This window comes from Terrapene carolina, unplaced genomic scaffold (genome assembly GCF_002925995.2).
Source record: "Terrapene carolina triunguis isolate 2854851 unplaced genomic scaffold, T_m_triunguis-2.0 Scaffold147, whole genome shotgun sequence".
Classification (NCBI taxonomy): Eukaryota; Metazoa; Chordata; order Testudines; family Emydidae; genus Terrapene; species Terrapene triunguis.
In genome coordinates this window covers 458,535-477,483 of record NW_020664498.1, presented here as the reverse complement: position 1 = coordinate 477,483, position 18,949 = coordinate 458,535, and the positions used below count along the sequence as shown (strand labels likewise).

The window sequence follows — 18,949 nt, the reverse complement described above, 5'->3', positions numbered from 1 at the left end:
ACTTAAACTCTAGCCAAGGAGTGATCAATGAGGACTGTTCATATGTCAAGGCAAGCACTTCTCATCTTAGTAAGAGTCCAGTTTTAGGTCATGATGGAGGAGACCCACAAGTAAAAATGGAGCCTGCTCAGGCTGAGTGTAACATTTATTCACCTGTTTCTTCTAGCATTACTCTTCCCCCTTCAACATTTGCAAACTGTCAGGTAACATCTCAGAGGATGTTGACTCCTCTGGTTCCTTTGTTTGGGCAACAACTGAAAGAAATGATAGATGAATTTGATCCTCGTTGGTCATACATGAGAAATGAAGTCTTAGGTACTGGTCTAGATTTGCTATTTGAAAGTGAACAAAATGTAGAGCAAAGTGGTGGTAGTAGAAGTTACCCCTTCACCTCTGGTGACCAGAGTTCAAGCTGCCACTTAGGTCATACCTGAAAATGAGCTTGGTGGATATGTTCACACCTTATAAATTTGCATGATTGTCAGGGTGAAAGAGGGAAGAGGCTGAGGAGTGTTGCTGGCCAGTGTGTTTAGGGTTTGTTATGAGAGCTGTGTGAGAGTCAGTAAGGGGGGGCGGGAGGGAGGCAAGCATGTAGAAGTTGGAAGGTGGCTGCTAGAAATGAGTGAATAACTTCATCACTGAGTGTTTTCTGTTTGAGCATTGTCAACAAGTTGCTTGCAGTGATCTTGTATTAGTCTATAATTAGCTACCAGATAACTTTACTGGTCATGGACAGTTCACTGAGTATTTATTTATTTAGTCTCTGGTAGTCATACTGTGTTGGTTAGCTTTGACTGGAGGTATGGGGTTATGGGACAAGTTTTAGGGGATTATGTCTGTCTCTTCATGGGAAGAATGTACTACATATCTGGTGTGCCTACTCATGTTTAAAATTCACTTTCTATTCAGTATACTCCATTTCTTTCACTGAAAGCTAACACAAGAGGCACAAACACAAAAAAAGCAAATAGCTTTTTTTAAAATGAAAACTTAAGTGGAAATTGCAGGGAGGTGGGGTGGTATTTTTCCTACTAAATATGTGCCTTTAGTTAAAGTCGCTAGTATCCCCTCTTTCAAAAGTACTTAATGTACTTTTTTTTTTTTTTAGTGAACAAAATGTGTAGTCCTTAAAAGGCAATGTTTTGTAAAAATTGGTGGTATTCTAATTGAATTGCGTGAATTCTGCCATAAGAAAGGGTTTTTCAAAATCTTACGTTCTTTACCATTTCTCTTTCTCATAGTCCTCATCCTTTTAAGAAAAAGATGGATTAACAATATCCAGATTAAGTGGGCTGTAACAGGACTTGAAGGAAAGCATCCTTTTGAGCTGCACTCTGAATACTATACTGTAGGGTTTGATCCTGAAGAGACTGGGACCCAGCTCCTCAAAGGTATTTAGGTGCTTAATTCCCATTGATCTTGGACATCAATGAGTGTTAGACACCAAAAGACCTTTAAGAAACTGTGCCTAGAGCTCAAAGTGCCTAGAGGCTACTGAATGGGCATCCCTCTGTTTTTGCATGCGGTTTGACTGAAGTCAATGAACTCAGTGGGGTTCTGCCCAAGCTCATGCAGTTGCAGGAGTGTGGCCAGGATGTCTTAATATATGTCTTTCATAAATATTTGTATAATGCTCAAAAAATGGCTGTGGATTGTTTTTAAATGTTGGCTTCAAACGAAGATAATTTTTTTTAAAAATCAATTTCATTGTTCATTTTATAAAATAAGACAAATATAAGCTAAGTGTTTCTTTTTTACATTGATGTAGCTACAGAGAGGTAGTCCAGTGGCTTGCATATGGATTGAGAATTAACAAGTCCAGAGTTGTAGTCCTGGCTTTTACAATGATTCCATCTGTGGCCTTGGACAAATCACTTAGCCTCTCTGCCTTCATCATCCCTATATTTAAAATGGAAAGAATACTTAACTACCTCATAGGGGTCTTACAAAGTACAATAGGCTAATATCTATAAGCGTTTTGCACACAAGGCACCATGTGAGTGCTAAGTATTGTATTTATTATCAAATGATTTGTACTGATTTTTGTGATTGAATTGCCTCAGTAAACTTGGTTTCTAAAATGTATTCAGTAATGGTTATTTATTGTTTGTCACTTTAATCTCTTGATCTTCTGGGGGGGGGGGAACCTCTCTCAAGCATATTCTAAAAACTTTGCTGGCTTGGGACACGAGGTCTGATGCTAATGTGTTAAAACCACTTTCAGTCCTACTGGTTGCAATAGATTACTCACACTTAAATATGTGATGAAAGGTTAATTGGGGTCTAAAGGCTAAAATTTTATTCCCCTAATTATTTAAGTAGCCTAGTGTGGCACAAGGTGGCTTCTGTCAGGCTAGAAGTGGAAAAGAATCCTCTCGAATTTGTGTGCTGAACAGATTCAGAGCCATTTTTATAGTAGTCCTGAGGCTGCTGTTAATGAATTCACATAGCACTGGAGCTGAGCTCTGGAAATCATGGCTCCTTTGAAGTCAATGGGAGTTTTTTGCCATTGACTTGAACAGGGCCAGGATATCACACTTGTGCTTTCTGTGTGGACTCCCTGAACCAGCTTCTACTTCATCCCTGTACTGCAGAGGTTCAGTGGTTCCACAACACCTGGAATCATCCCCCCCACTGATTCTAGAGCAGTGGGCAGTCTGTGCTCATAAAAACCAGTTGGGAGAGCTTTGCCATGACTTTCAGAGTGAGCACCCAGAACTCCAGTTGAAGTCAGAGCAGCTGTGGGGTACTTGGCCTTTCTGAAAATTGGGCCTGTCTTCAAAGTGGCTTCGGGGGGGAGGGGAGATTGTGTTGTCTTAAAGACACTTCTATGCAACAGTGTGAATTACAAGATTTAAATCTTCAGATGCAGGAATTTTCGCAAAGTTTTCAGTTTTGTTCAATGAAACAAATGTCAAGGGGAAATTGTACTTCTGTTCTTAAAAGTATCATTTTGCCTTTTTTAAAAAGGGAGCTAAAGGTTCCATTGGAACATAATTATAAGAGTAAATTTAGAGACAAGATGGATGAGGTAATATTTTATTAGACCAGCTTATGTCTTGTGCCTCTCTCAACAGGGCTACAATACTGCAGATAAGAGTAATTGTGTCAGGAGCCATGCCCCTTCCATTTGTATTTGTTATGGGGGTTAACTGGGGCAACTATTACTGAATCTGACCCTATGTCCCCAATAATTTTGTAACACCTTCTGAATGGCTACTAACGGGCTCTTGGGACCTGCTCCATGCAGGTTGGAGAGACTGAGGCTGCATCCCCTTACAGCCACCTTAGCTAATAGAATCATAGGAGTGGAAGGGACCTCGAGAGGTCGTCTAGTCTAGTCCAGTCCCCTTCCCTCTTGGTGGGACTAAGTATTATCTAGACCATCCCTGACAGGTGTCTGTCTAACCTGCTCTTAAAAATCTCCAATGATGGAGATTCCACAAGCTCCCTAAGCAATTTTATTCCAGTGCTTAACCATCCTGACAATCAGGAAGTTTTTTCCTAATGTCCAACCTAAACCTCCCTTGCTCCTTGTCTTATCTCAGAGGTTAAGAACAACGTTCCCCTCCTCTTCTCTCTTTTCTCCCCCTCCCCCCCGGTAACAGTTTTCAAGTACATAATCATGTCCCCTCTATCTTCTCTTTTGCAGACTAAACAAACCCAATTTTTTCAATCTTCCTTCAGAGATCATGTTTCCTAGACCTTTCAAATTATTTTCAAAAACGAAAATGATTAAAGAAAACACAACAGCATCCACCACTACACTCTGAATTTTTTAATTTGAGAGAAGTAGCACATGTTGTTGCGTGTGGTGTTTCCAAAACTCATCAGGTTCATTACAGCTGTTGGCAAGGGCTCCTGTGGCTGAGCTCCCATTAGTTTGAGAGTCCTTTGCTTAGTAAGGACTTCAAGAGTGGAACCTTACAGTCTGACCACTCTTCTCTGCTGTGGCCAAGGAGGGGCTACTGTGGAAAAGGGGAGCAAGACTGGGGAATCCTGCAGAAAGTCTGAACTCCGCATGCACTAAGTGCTTGCTGTGTCCCAGCAAGCACAGATTTTGGGGGAATGGATAGCTAGTAGCAAAGACTTAATTTTCTAGGGTAAACTAGGCCTAAGTCAGCTTAACTACATTGCTCTGGGGTGTGAAAACTCCACATGCTTGAGCAGCGAAGTTAAGCCAGCCTAACCGCTGGTGTAGGCAGCAGTAAATTGACAGAGGCATTCTTCCCTTAACTACTGCCTCTCAGGGAGGTGGATTACCTATGCCCACAGGAGATGCCCTTCCTGTTGGTGTAGGTTATCTACAGTGAAGTATGGCAGTGGTGAACCTATGTTGCTGTAGCCTTTTAAGTGTAGACCTACACTAGCTAAGGGTATATTCAACTAGGCAAATCCAAAAGCCACAAAAGCAGAGAAAGGAATTGCACCAATAGTGTGGGCTACTACAGCCTCAGGCCTTCAAAGTTGGAGTTGTGCCTGCAAAAGGTTCTGTAGCTTGAAGGGCTGAATCTTTCCGTCCATGCATAGAGTGACATGCTGGGACTATCACACACTGGTTCCAGAAGTCTTTCCATTGATAAGCTTTGCATCAGCCTTCAAAGACTAATGGCATCTCTACTTCTGAGAGACTTTAGCTGAAAGCTACACCACCACGTCTGAAGAGAATCTATTTCAGGAGACAAATTATTAGGATGAGATTCTCAAGGACTTTTTTTTTTCTTTTTTTCTTCAAGCGGCAGAGATTGATGAAATCATTGCCTCTCCTTGCACGCACTGAGGGCATGAAAAGCACAAAAAGTAATAGGTGAAAATGGCCACTGAGTAGGAGGTTGGCGGATAGAAGCCTAAGCAGCATTGTGCACCTCTCAATGTGCAGTAGCCCTGCTCTATAAGGAGAAGGCATAGTTGGGGGAAGGAAGAGAAGTACTGCACATGATATTTTCTCCTGTGCTACAAAAGAACACATAGGCTAATACTGAGTGTGTGTGACAGTACACAGAGCACCCTGGTCTCTTGTCGGAGCTGGTTATTTACTTTGATCTTCCAGCTGCCTCTACCCTTCAGACAGGTGTAGAGCCTGCAGAACTGCTCCATGGCCAATGTGAGGTAGCTACACTAGCTTTTTTTCTCTTGGAGAAACACACGCTGCTCCCATTTAGTATCCCTTTGTGATTGGCGCAGTAATATCGGGCTGCAGGGCTTGTGTTCTGTGAATATAGTGTATACAGGGAATTGCTTTCTTCTCATTGATCAGTCCTGTAGTTTAAATATGAAAGCAGAGTCTATTATGGTTCCTTCTCACAGGCATGCATTATCTCAAGGCCAAATAGAATACATGTTTTTCCACACACAGAACATTTCGTAGCAAATATCCATGGCACACTTCAGTGCTCTATCCAAATGAGCTGATAATCTAGTGTGAATTATTTGTCCTCTCCCTTTGTTGCAAATTGCATTTATCTTAAACTGTCATGTCTAGCATGAATTTCATGATAAGGAAATCTGCCCAGACTTGTTTAATACCAACTCTCCCCTTTCTTATGCCATTTTAAAGACTTTCCACAATCTCTTTTTAGAAGATTTTTATTGAATTACATTTATTGCTTGCAGAACTCAGAGCTTTGGAGACTAAAGTCTTATGGTTCTTATTTACAGAGCAGGTGCAGTACAGGCACTGACATTACAAGCTTCCTCTAGGTTTGTATGCCCAAAGTGCCAGAGCTCTGCTCTTCAGGGACTAGCTCAAAATAAGAGTGGGTAGATTCTGAGACTGCCAAGAAAGATGCCAGTTAATGCCATTTTTGGTATGCTTTTGGTGTAGTGAATGTCTTGTCTACTGGAAGCTTGATTAAGACTGACTCATTTCACATAGAGAGATGGGTAATATCTTTTATTGGACCAACTTCCGTTGGTGAGAGAGACAAGCTTTTGAGCCAAAGAGAGCTCTTCTCCAATTCACAAAGGTCTTTTCACATAGGTCACTGAAAAAGAATTAAATGGTAACAAAAGCTTTATTCACTTACTAACTTGGCATGGATTCAAACTGGTAAATTAAAGGTAAAGATTCTGTAACCTGCTGTCAAATTTCTGAGCCATTCAGTCTCTCATTTTCCACATTTAACATACATTCTTGTCTTCTCAGAAATGTCATTGAGCACAATGAAACCAACTGGAAGCTTGAGGACCCTTATCCCATGCAATCTCTAATACGAGCCACCCACCCTAATCTTCAGCAGAGGGACACAACCAACCTCTTGCTCACTCCTTCTGGTAGCAGTATCACAGGGAAAATAAATTCATGGCCTGAACAGCTTTTTAGCAGCTCTTCTTCCTGTAGTGTTTGGCATAAGGCCATTCCTGCATTTTCTTGTTGCAAATTACTTCAAAGAACAGCTGTCTCCATTTAATAAATCAGGGCCCCAGCCTGAATGTTCAGATCTCTGATAAACAACTATTTCTTACTCCTCCCAAGATATTTGAAATCAGATGCCACATCTTACTCTCATGTATTTAAGGTATGTTGGATTTTGTCCCTATATGACACACAATTATTTCAGTGTATAGTTTTTAAAAAACCCTGCTGGTTTTCATTAAAGATTTTCTATACTCCTTGGAAACATAAACAATATATAGTTATGTTTGTGGCAAGGATTATTTGAAAATAAGGGAGGGGGGCATCGGGCAGATTTCATATTTAGTTGCAGAAACCCAGAAAAGATTCCTCAGGGGTTGACACATTCAAACACAAAAGTCTGCAGGATCTAGATATAAATTGGCAGTTTCCAATTATTATTTCATGTATTTGTATTTCACTAATATCTAGTGGCCCCAACTAAGATCAGGAACCCATTGTGCTGGGTGCTGTATCTGAAGAGCTTACAGGTAAGGCCTTGGTTGCACAAACAAGCATGTACTTAACTTTATTCCCATTGATTTCAATAGGACTACTCAGAATTGTAAAAATTAAGCATGCATGCAAATATCTGCAGGATTGGGGCCTAAATAGACAGGACAGACAAAAGGTGGGAAGGGAAGTAGTGGGCATATCAGATAAATAGTATGTAGCTGGAAAGAAATGGGGCTTTACACTTTTCCATGTTCTACTATAATAGAAAATGTGGCACTTCACAGTGTGATTAAAATGGTGCTATAATCAGACTACAGAGAAACACTACTATCCTATGCCATACTTTTTCTGAGTCTTCCCTGCTAATCCTGCAGATTCAATACAGAAGAAAGCTGGGTTCAATGGTGCTTCAAGTGTCATTAACAAAATTGTCAACTTAACTGATTGCACAGTCTTCACACCTGACACCACATTTACAGCTTTATCATCAAATCCGAAGTGGAGTTTGCAGGACTTTTAGCTAGAAAAAAAATCTTTTGACTTTTGGCTAAGGAACTCTGATATAGATTTACTAAGAGAATAAATATGGAAAATCATACCATTTTTACAGAATCACTTTTCTGACTGCTGTGTCTCACTTTTAACAGCTACTGTGAAAGTAATAAACATTCCCTTTGGGAATCTTCAGCCCATATTTAAATGAAAATACATTTTGTTTACAGGTCCCTTAATTTAAGTCCCATTCCTGAAGACTCAAACACTTGCTTACCCTTCCCTCTCCCCCGCCTCGTGAATAGCTCTGATTACCTCAGTGGGACTATTCACATTGCATAAAGTTAAGCAGGTGCATAATTATTTGCAGCACGAGGGCCTTAACTGTTGAATCTCAGAGCATAACATGAACGAGATTTGCCACGTGCTGTTTTTACGAGTCAATTTACAAGTCACGTTTTGTCTGAAAATGTCCAGCTACTGTGTTGTTACGTTAGTGCGGTTACAATAGCAGGCGTGCTAAAACGGAAGGAAACTGGAAAACAACCCCCCAAACAATTCTATATTTTGCCGGTGTGTTAACTTGGGGCGCTCAGCTCCCCTGGCTAGGCGGGTGCATCTCTGGTTTCTTGGAGCCCTGCACACAGCCACAAGCGAGCAGAGCAGGCAGGCTGTCGGCAGGACAATGCAAACCTGCAGTCACTGGGGCGGGGGGGAGCTCAGGGCCGCATCCCAAACGCCCTGGCTGTGGCTGGCACTGACAGACCCCCAGGCGGGAACGGACACACACCAGCCGCGGGTCCGGACGTGACCAGCCTGCGGCCCAGCTGCCAGAGGCGGAGCCAGGGAGCCAGTGGGGAAACACCAGCACCGGGGCGCTGTCTCGGGTCCCAAGCGGGTTTTGGGTGGGGGCTGTAGCTGCTCCCAGCGCAGTCAATGGCAACACCCTCCGCTAAGGAGGCGGCGGGGTCAGCTCCTCGCCTAGCTCCGTCAGGGGGCGCCCCCCTCCGCTCCCTGCCTGGTGTCACCGCCCCCCGCCCGGCCGAGCCGGCCAGCCGCTGTTTCCGGGCGGGAGGAGTTGGGTAGCACGCACTTCCGACCGCGGCGCCCATGCGGAGTTGCTGGAGGCCCCGGAGCGGCGGGGGTAGGTGGGACCGCCACTCGCTGAGCCCCTCCGCGCGGGGGGTGGGCCGGGCTGGGCTGCGAGTCTCCCTTCTCCGGCGGGTGGGTACCTGGGGCGGGCAGCCCCGTTGTGTCAGGGGCCGGATCCGGCTTCGAGGGAAATCAGTGGCTAATTTCCCGGCTGTGGGGGCGGGGATTTGGGGCTGACCCCAACCCCTCCCCCCCGCTCTCTTTTCCTATGTGTGAAGAAACCTGCCTCAAAGTAGGGGGAGGGGAGGGAGCTGTTGGTCGCGTGGCGATAGCCCCCAGGGCGCTGAGAGCGGGGTCCCTGTCGGGACCCTCAGGCGCCAGCTCCTCCGCTGTCAGCCCTGGCCAGTCAGACCCCATCCTTTGCCAAGCTCCCCTGCCCGTGCGGGAGCTGCTGTGGGGGTCCCTGCGTGGGTGGTCTGGTCTCCCAGACAGCCCCGCTCCTGCAATGAGCTCAGTGAACCTTTGTGCCCACGTGGGGCCTTGTTGTCTGTGTTGGGACTCCCCGCTGGCAGAGAGGCAGAGGGCTTGTATCGGAGGCCACCCCAGCAGACTCGGGTCTCTGCAGATCCTGTGATAGGATTGGGGCCTAACTGTTAAACATGCATTTTGTCAGTGACTATTGCAGTACTAACTGTAAGATTGGCACCAGTATTTTGCTACATATGGACTAGTAGAAATAAAGTTAAACATTTGCTGTATGTCTGGAATGAGAGAGTGCTACTACTGCTGTTTAGCAGGGCTGTGGAGCGGAGTGCGGAGCAGTGGAGCTGCAGGTTTTTGCCTGGAGCTGGAGTGAAGCCGGAGCATAGCTCCAAAGCCCTGCGTTTAGTTAACTGGTTTTAATGGAGCCCAGTAATTGCAACTTTTTATGTTAACCAGGGAGTTGAAGCTGCGTAAAGAAATCTTTATTCCTGATACACTTCACAATTCATGCAGCTTATAAGTCACTGATGATCTTGTGGTTAAAATACAGGACTAGGAGTCTGGTCATCTAATGAAATCTGTGGATTTTTTTTCAAAGGCATGTATTTTTATAGTAGCTAAGCACTGGCCTTAATAGACAATTCTTCTTGCTTTGTATGTGTGTTTTGATCATTTCCTTTCCGTTCCTCAGTTGTCTTAGTAGGATGCTGTTTCTCAGGGGATGACTTATTGATAATGTTGGGCTTGCATTTAGACCTGAACACTGTTAGGGTTAGTGTCAGCTTAATGAAAAGAGTTCCACAGCTGAAGTCTTCCTACTGAAAATATGTTGTCCCTTGAACCACATCTGGAAGATCTGAACATTTATCCAACATCACTTAGTCCAAGAACTAAGCCTACTTCCCAGACTTAACTGTGCCTGTCAGTGCCCCATGCCTTGAGTCTCACCACTTCCTGCTTGGTCTCCCACTTATTGAATTCTACCCTCAATTAGCGTAGGGCCCTACTCCCCTTCCCCCCACCAATACTTGAATAATGTTGGTCCATATAAATTAATGAATCTTGAGTCACTCCTAAATAAAACTGCTATTGCAGTCCATCCAATGATAAATTAATGCTGGGCAACTCCACTTCTCCCAAAATCAATTTATACCATCCTCACCCATAGATTTCTGTGGAGATGATGAGCCTTCCATGAACAAGGCCCTCTTCCACAATCATCAAAGAAATATTCAAGTGGCAACTTCATCTGTCAGAACTCACTTGAGTTTCCTTTCTCTTAGATAGGCATGACCCTCCTAGAGGAAAATTCAGCCTTTTATGTCTTAGGTGAAAAACAGGTATATAAATAATGCTGCTTCTCTTTTCTGTGTATGATGCGTAATACGTGTTTTTTCCATATGCCAGCTATGCTCTGTATCATTGGCAAAAGCAATCCATTTGACACTGGTGACAGGTGATCCCTGAGAAAAGAGATGGAGGAAAAGCACAGGAAGAAGCACCATAAGAAGCACAGTGGGCCAAAGGCTGACAAAAAAAGGAAACGTCATCTGAATGATCTAGGACTTGGAGATGATGAGGATGCTCGGAAGAGAAACCCAAAGGCCTTTGCGGTCCAGTCTGCTGTGCGGATGGCCAGAACCTTCCACAGGTATGGAGTCTTTTAGAGCATGATGGATGGGCTTGATGGATTTTTTTGTTTTGTTTTCCCCACTAAACTCATTTTTAGGTGCTGCTAGAACTGTGTTTTGTGAATTAGGCTCTGACATGCTCATTCAGCTAACATGGTTTACCACATCCACACAGCAATATATTTATTCTCTGTTATAAATGGGACAATAGTGTGGGCCTAACTGGGTCTATCATGCTGCACTACTGTGTTTGTCTGCATTATGGGAAAATCTGTTTAGCTCCTTAGTCAATGGGAGTTGTGCATCTCTGTGTGAATAGCTGAGTCCTTAATGATTACACCTATGTGAATGAGTCTCTGAAACACTTAGCACCTTAAAACAAGTGTTCTTGCTTTTTTATAACTTCACATTAAACTTTTTTATGAATTTCTTCATAAATAGGACTCAGGATTTGAAGACGAAAAAACATCACATTCCGGTAGTTGACCGAACTCCCTTAGAGCCTCCTCCTGTGGTGGTGGTTGTAGTTGGCCCTCCAAAAGTTGGGAAGAGCACTTTAATAAAATGTCTAATTAGGAACTTCACGAGGCAAAAACTGATTGAAATACGAGGTCCTGTAACGATTGTATCAGGTGAGGAAAAAAAAAGAAAAAAGAAACAAACTTTTGTTTGATACACAACATGTAGGATTTGGATAAATAGTGATAAATAGAAGGGTGACTTGATCTTAGCACATGTACATGTTCTCACACACATAATACATTTTGTTGTGAGTTCACATAGTTAAGGTATTGCAAACAGGCAGTATATATTGATACAATAATCTAAGGAAACTCAATTTGAAAATATCTTTTAAAAAAATGAGTTAGAAGTCATTTAAGGTACTACTCCCCTTACTCATTTTTGTAGTTTTATAATCCGATTTCTTTTTAAAACATTTGTCTCTCTCTGTTGCTATGTGGAAAAACACAAGCAAATGTGAGAAATTGACAAACTATTCACAAAGTGATGTGGTATATACACGACGTAAGCAAATATTTTTCTCTTGTTTTTCAATTGCAGTAATTTTAAATGTTGTTTGTAACAACAGCAGGTAAATATTTTCTAACAGATGTCTGGCTTTCTTGTGCCTTAAGAAAATAAGATACTTTCCTTGTCATAAATTTTTAACAAATTTCATCTATACATTACACATACAAAAACTGTTATGATATAATTAAAGTTGCAAAATCAAGCATGCAAATGTTAGGAAATGCCATAATTAAAGTTGTCCAACCTTTGTGCATATTAATTATGATACAGTCTTTAATTATATGATCATATACTAATTTTTCCACAGGACCCCATTTCATTCAGCACACAGATGGTGCTCAGTTAATGATCAGCTAATCAGTATTTTGTTTTCTTCTCATTCAATGTGTGGTATCAGGCCTTATTTACTACATGCTATTCAAACCCTGCTCTGAAGACAGAATCTTTAATTTCTTCATGGACATTTCTGTGGCACTCATCACTCTAGTATCTGAAGCCTTCACAAATATTATTGAGTTTATTTTCACAACACCCCTGTGAGGTGAGGGGAACAAGGTGGTATAGTCTACGGCACATATTAAGGTCAAAAGTGTCTATTGATTTTGGGTGCCCAATTTGAAATTTGGTTGATCTAATTTTTTGAAGTACTTTGTGCTTTGAACATGTAAAATCCTAAACCCATTGTCTTCAGTTGCAGCTGAGTTCTCCACACTTTTGCAAGTGCGGAACCCCTGGTTTCCAGTCAGGCCCCCTAAAGTGAGGAACAAACAATTAATGACTACTTGTGAATAGTTTGGTTTAAGTGGCTTGATTAGCATTTCATAGGAACTCTGTGGTAGAAGTGGGGATAGAACCCAGTTCTCTGGGGCAGCATTCAACTGCCTTAAACATTATCCTGTCTTTGTAATCTCCTTCAAAGTCAATACATACCTGCTTTCTTTAAAAATGAAACAGGGATCGTATAGATAAGGCTGTGAGTCTGTCACGGAGGTCACAGGTTCCGTGACCCCTGTGACTTTTGCAGTGGCTGGTGCTGGCTCAGGGGCTGCTTGAGCCCGGCAGCCCCTGGGCCAGCAGCAGCAGTTTGGGTGTGTGGGAGGGGGCTGGGGTTGGGGAGTGCGGGGGGGGGGGGCTCCCCTGCAGCTCCTAGGTGGCGGAGGGGCCAAGGGGGGCCCTCTGCGCCGCACGCTGCCTGTGCCTGCAGGCCCTGCCCCCGCAGCTCCCATTGGCTGTGGTTCCCAGCCAGTGGGAACTGCGGCAGCCAGTGCTTGTGACGGAAGCAGCGGAGCTCCTGCCCTGGCCCTTGCCTCCACCGTGTAGGAGCTGCAGGGACGCGGAGCTGGGTAGGAAGGCCCTGCCTACTGGCCCCACCAAGGCCCCCTCCCCCACCCTCATCACCAGCGGGGGTCCCGGGCCATGTGCCATGGCCCAGTCCCCTCCCCCAGTACCAGCGGGGGTCTCAGGTCACATCCCCCAGCACCAATGGCACCCCGGATTGCCCCCCCAAACCCTCTCACCCCCCTGAAAAGAACCTGCGGCTCCCCGCCCAAGTTTTAGTCAGGGTGGGTATTTTTAGTAAAAGTCATGGACAGGTCACAGGCCCATGAATTTTTGTTTATGGCCCGTGACCTGTCCATGACTTTTTGTTAGTCTCTAAGGTGCCACAAGTACTCCTGTTCTTTTTTCGTGACTAAAACGTAGCCTTTACCTATAGATAACTCTCGTCTTCATTACTCAGTCCTGCTTCATCTCTAGAACAGGACTAGCCTGTGCACCAAGTGAGGCAGAAGGCCTGTGGAAAAAATAGTATATGATCATGTAACAGACTGTCATAATAGAACCTTGCAACCTGATCTGAACCCGTCAGAACCAGATTACAAGTGCCTGCCTCGGGCCTGGTCAGATATGACTTTCCTGAACATTTGAACTTGGGTCTCCTATATTGCAGGACAGAGCCCTGACCACTGGGTTATGGGATATTCTGGGGCAGGTGTCCCTCACCTCTCCTCTTTTACTTTTTTATAAATAATTAGTCATTGGAGCAGGGACTAGAACTTGGATCTCCCACATCCCAGGGGAGTGCCTTAATCACCAGGCTAGAGAGCCATTCTCACTTTTTTCCTGGCCAAATGACTGCTGATGGTCATTATGAATTACTGTGATTTACCACTGTGGATGACATTGAATAATCATGGAAAATTTCAGTCCAAGTGGCTAAAGTTTGGCAAAGTTACAAGCAACTGAAAAATGAGTCTTATAAAATGGGGAATATCAGCCAACCAGAAGAACCAGGGGGTGCTCCCAGCCCTCCCCCCCATCATTAGGAGTTTAAGAAGTTTGAACTGGGAAGAAAACGTTGGCTAATCTATTCCATCCCCTTTATTATGGGAGAGCAACCTGTAATCCAGGAGAACAGCTGCACAATAAATCAGCACAAAGCCAACAGGAATTTAAAATTCTGCTGTCTCTGTGCGTTTAATCTCCCTGGCTGCTCTTCTGTTGGATATTTTTTATAGAGAAATAAATGTATCTATCAAAGGTGGCATTACTTGGTTTGATCACTAACAATAAATAAATTTGAGTAGCATTCCAACATATAAGCATGGCTAATTAGGGAAGTCAACTGTATCAACACAGTATTGTAGCAGAATTGATGAAATAGCTGAGACCGTTGAGGTTATATAAAGTATCTTTAGTTGGTTCACTTGTTTTTCCTTAAATTTGCGTTTTCTTCACAGGTAAAAGGCGTAGGCTAACCATTATTGAATGTGGATGTGACATTAACACAATGATTGATCTGGCTAAAGTTGCAGATTTGGTAAGTCAGCAATTGTGGAAATAGTACCTTTGCCTAGATCACACCTACAGATCATTGGCCTGATCTTTACTCCCATTGCAGTCACTGGTAAAACTCCCTTTGGCTTCAGTGGGAGCAGGATGGGTCCCTAAAAGGCCTAATTTTCTGGAGCAGTCACTGGAACAAGACCAGCTGTAACCGGAGGGAAACTGCTTTTGAATGTCTACGTGACCCTATGTTGCCCATTCTACTTCTGAACCTTAATGAAAAATCTCTTAACAAACCAAAATGGAACAACAATTTTATGCTAAACAAATTCCAATTCATCCCTATTGATGTTTGAAATGGTTTGTTAAAACATAAGAACATAAGAATGGCTATAGAGGGTCAGACCAATAGTCCATGTAGCCCAGTATCTTGTCTTCCGACAGTGGCCAATGCCAGGTGCTTCAGAGGGAATCAACAGACCAAGCAATCATCAAGTGATCCATCCCATCATCCACTTCCAGCTTCTGGTAAACAGAGGCTAAGGATACACAGAGGATGGTGTTGCATTGATAGACCTACCCACCACGAACTTATCTAGTTCTTTTTTGAACCCTATTATAGTTTTGGCCTTCACAACATCCCCTGGCAAAGAGTTACTCAGGTTGACTGTGTTGTGTGAAGTACTTTTTAATCTCTCCTTATATGGAAGCTGTTCCGTACCCCAATAATTTTTGTTGCCCTTCTTTGTACATTTTCCAGTTCCAATCTTTTTTTTTTTTGAGATGGGGCGACCAGATCTGTATACGGTATTCAAGATATGAGTGTACCATGGATATATATAGAGTCATTATATTATTTTCTGTCTTATCTAGCCCTTTCCTAATGGTTGCTAATATTTTGTTAGCTTTTTTTGACTGCTGCTGCATATTGAACGGATGTTTTCAGTGAACTATCCACAATGACTCCAAGATTGCTTTCTTTAGTAATAGCTAATTTAGACTCCATCATTTTGTATATATAGTTGAGATTGTTTTCCAATTTGCATTACTTTGCATTTATCTACTTTGAATTTCATCTGCCTTTTTGTTGCCAAGTCACCCAGTTTTGTGAGATCCCTTTGTAACTCTTCGCAGTCTATTTTGGACTTAACTATCTTGAGTAATTGTGTATCGTCACCTCACTGTCAAATTTTGCTATCTCACTGTTTGCCCCTTTTTCTAAATCCTTTATGAATATGTTGAACAGCACTGGTCCGAGTACAGACCCCTGGGGGACACCACTATTTACCCCTCTCTCTTCTGAAAACTGAACATTTATTCCTATCCTTGGTTTCCTGTCTTTTAACCAGTTACTGATCCATGTCTCTTATCCCATGTCTGCTTAATTTGCTTAAGAGCCTTTGGTAAGGGACCTTGTCAAAGCTTTCTGAAAGGCTAAATACACTATATCCACTGGATCACCCATGTCCACATGTTTGTTGACCCCCTCAAAGAACTCTAATAGAAAAAAATCTTCAGTGATCAGATTGTTCACTGTGTGGAAATGAAAACATACTGCTACATCATTTGGGTTCATCTGATGCATTCTAGCTGGTGAACCTTGGATTCGAAGGTTTGAGTGCTGCAGTCAGTGTTTTCAGATGAGAGTCTCAGTTCTGTAATTTACCTCCATCTTTGGTCTAGCATATCTGAGTCTGTTGATCTTCAGGAGAGGGTGCAAAGCTGACTAGTCTACTCAAATTTTTTGGCTGAGCTGGTGGATATGGAATATATTTTCGCTGATAGTTGATTGTGGGGTTATTTTTGGCCATTGCTGAAATTGACCAGCTAATCTCACTAGTCTTCTACTGTACACATGTTCTCTGAGACAATGAGATGCATTTAAAACATAAATAATAGATATGGTATATGCCTGAAGTTATGAATGTGTGTGATGGTGTGAAGCGCTATACCGATTTGATTGTCACAAGGTTAGGAGGACTTAATTACTGACGGAGCCATAAATCATTAATCCCTTTGCATTTTAGGGCTTGTCTACACTTACGATTTAGTGGGTCTACTGAAGATCCACTAAATCAGGTGCCGATCGCTCTCCCCTCTACTCCTGTACTCCACCTGATCGAGAAGAGTAAGGGGAGTGGACGGGAGAGCGTCTCTCGTCGACGTCGCGTAGTGTGGACCCCGCGGTAAGTAGATGTAACCTATGTCAATTTGAGTTACGCTATTCACGTAACTCAAATTGCGTAGCTTAGATCGACTTTTCCTTTTAGTGTAGACAAGCCCTTAGGCTCCTTGTTGCTGAGGAGCTAATTGGCTTTGCCTCATGTTCATGTGACTACAGGAGACGATTATCCTATGTCAATGTTCTGCTCGGTTATCATCTCTGTGACACATTACAGTAATTGCAACATATGAAGGAAGTTTGTTTATCTCACTTGTACCAAAGATCTGTTTATGATCTTAGATGCTCTAGTCCCTTAAGGCATTAAAGCAGTAGTCTCTTGAGGTAACCTAATCTTTGGTTGCATTTTTCAGATACCCAAAACAATCAAGGCCTTTATCTTTACTAATTTAATCAGACATTCCTGCAAATATTGATAAAAGCTCAATCTTGCATGTTTTAAGAGGGGACAAAGTTTGTTAGTTGAGGAGGGCCAGATTCCGATACTCTTACTCCTATTCAGTATTATCTTGCTCCTCAAAGAGCCTCATTACTGTTTGAGCAGTAAGAGGCTACTTAACTAAATAAGGATCTGTCCCTCGTTGCTGGGACTAACACTTTTTGGGGGGGGTGGGGGAGGGAGGGAAGTGGTGATTGTGCAGAAGGAGACTTTTGTTCTGACTCTTGTCTGCGGGTGGCTTTTTTTTTTGGTCCTGTAATTTTCCTGGAAAGAGGGAAGCAAAGTGAAGAAAAATTTATAAATGTCTATAGATTTAGGAGAGGGGATTTGATTTCTTAGCCTTTTCTAAAGTAAGAAGGGCTTAAAACACAACTTTTAATTTAAAAGGCCACAATTGGCTCTCTAGGTTGTGTAAAAATCCTTGGAAAGACTGCCTGACTCCTTGAGATTAAAAATTTATCAAAGCCAACACAGATTAGATGAAGAGATGGATCCTGTTTAAAAGCATGACTATTAAATTAGTTGAAGATGCTGATGGAGGGCATCTCAATAGCACCAGAGTAAATTGTTTTCATTCACTTTCAGGTTCTTATGCTCATTGATGCCAGCTTTGGATTTGAGATGGAAACCTTTGAATTCTTGAACATCTGCCAAGTACATGGCTTTCCCAAAATCATGGGTGTCCTTACCCACCTGGATACCTTCAAGAACAACAAACAGTTAAAGAAGACCAAAAAGAGATTAAAACACAGATTCTGGACAGAAGTGTATCCGGTATAATACTAAACAGTTATTTTTCATAAATGTTTGAACTGTGGAAATTGATTTAGGGGTGGGGAAAATATTCAAGTATTTAAATGTACTATATTTAAATACATGGGAGGGTAGCTCAGTGGTTTGAGCATTGGCCTGCTAAACCCAGGGTTGTGAGTTCAAGCCTTGAGGGGGCCATTTAGGGACCTGGGACAAAAATGTGTTTGGGCTTGGTCCTGCTTTGAGCAGCAGGTTGGACTAGATGACCTCCTGAGATCCCTTCTAACCCTGATATTCTGTGATTTGCATTTGTTCACAGATGTTACTGAAAGAGAAGACTGCTAATGTACCATTTAGTATTGACTCAGATTATACAATCTTTCTTTCTCTTTCTTGAATATTGACTTGTGTAATTGAGCTCTACCATCAAACAATAGGTCTGTTACAGCACTAGAGCCCAATAGTCATTCACACAAGTAATGATGTGGGTAAGGGGTGGCAGGATCAAATCCTAGATTCATGAAAGGCAGATGGTGTTGCTTTGCAGACTTTAATGTGGTGTCTAGCAATGCTAATGTTGTGTAGCTTCTGTATTTGTGTTGTGCCTGCTGCTAAAAGAAGAAAAAAGGCATGGTTTCTGTGAAACCTACATCTGCCTTTTAACAGATGCAAAAGCAAGTCTTTGCTGCTGTTGTGAGCCTTGCACACCTGGTGCCAAATTGTTGGGGATAATTTTTTGCCTTGATGAAGGCGAGATAATTAACAGAAGTTAACTCAAATCTGTTGGAGGTAATTGTAGCTTGTTGAATGGAGTCTCTTGCTTTAGTTTTAATGAGGTAGGAATTTAATTGGGGTAAGTTTTTTGTTAAACTTTTAATATAAATTTGATTGATTTAGGGTGCCAAACTGTTTTATCTCTCTGGGATGGTACACGGAGAGTACCAAAAGCAGGAAATTCATAATCTAGGACGCTTTATCTCTGTTATGAAATTCCGTCCACTTACATGGCAGACATCTCACCCATATGTCCTAGCAGACAGGTACGTGGTTTTCTTTTTTCCTCAATTCTCTGTTTGTCCTCTGCACTCCCACCCCCATGTTCTGTTTTTATAAGAATTTAACAGCCAGTCAGTTGAGAGTGTGCCAGAGATTTGATAATGGCTAAGTTAAAGTTTAATCTCTTTTTTATTACTGACATAAATGAGGGGAAA

At 42.6% G+C, this 18,949-nt stretch overlaps 1 protein-coding gene across 2 annotated transcripts in view; it reads left to right on the top strand.

Moving 5' to 3' along the window:
- Positions 1–8,441: 8,441 nt before the first annotated feature.
- The window catches only part of LOC112105524 (ribosome biogenesis protein BMS1 homolog), a 47,329-nt gene continuing 36,821 nt past the window's right edge, over positions 8,442–18,949 (top strand). The window contains exons 1-6 of one of the 2 annotated variants that reach the window (XM_024198360.3): positions 8,442–8,486; positions 10,325–10,568; positions 10,990–11,180; positions 14,319–14,398; positions 17,571–17,759; positions 18,636–18,778. In XM_024198360.3, coding sequence (XP_024054128.1) covers positions 10,393–10,568; positions 10,990–11,180; positions 14,319–14,398; positions 17,571–17,759; positions 18,636–18,778 — 779 coding nt within the window. In that variant the 5' untranslated portion in view covers positions 8,442–8,486; positions 10,325–10,392. Of the gene's footprint in view, positions 8,487–8,520; positions 8,567–10,324; positions 10,569–10,989; positions 11,181–14,318; positions 14,399–17,570; positions 17,760–18,635; positions 18,779–18,949 lie in introns of those variants that run through there. The other variant, XM_024198361.2, reaches the window with a different exon arrangement.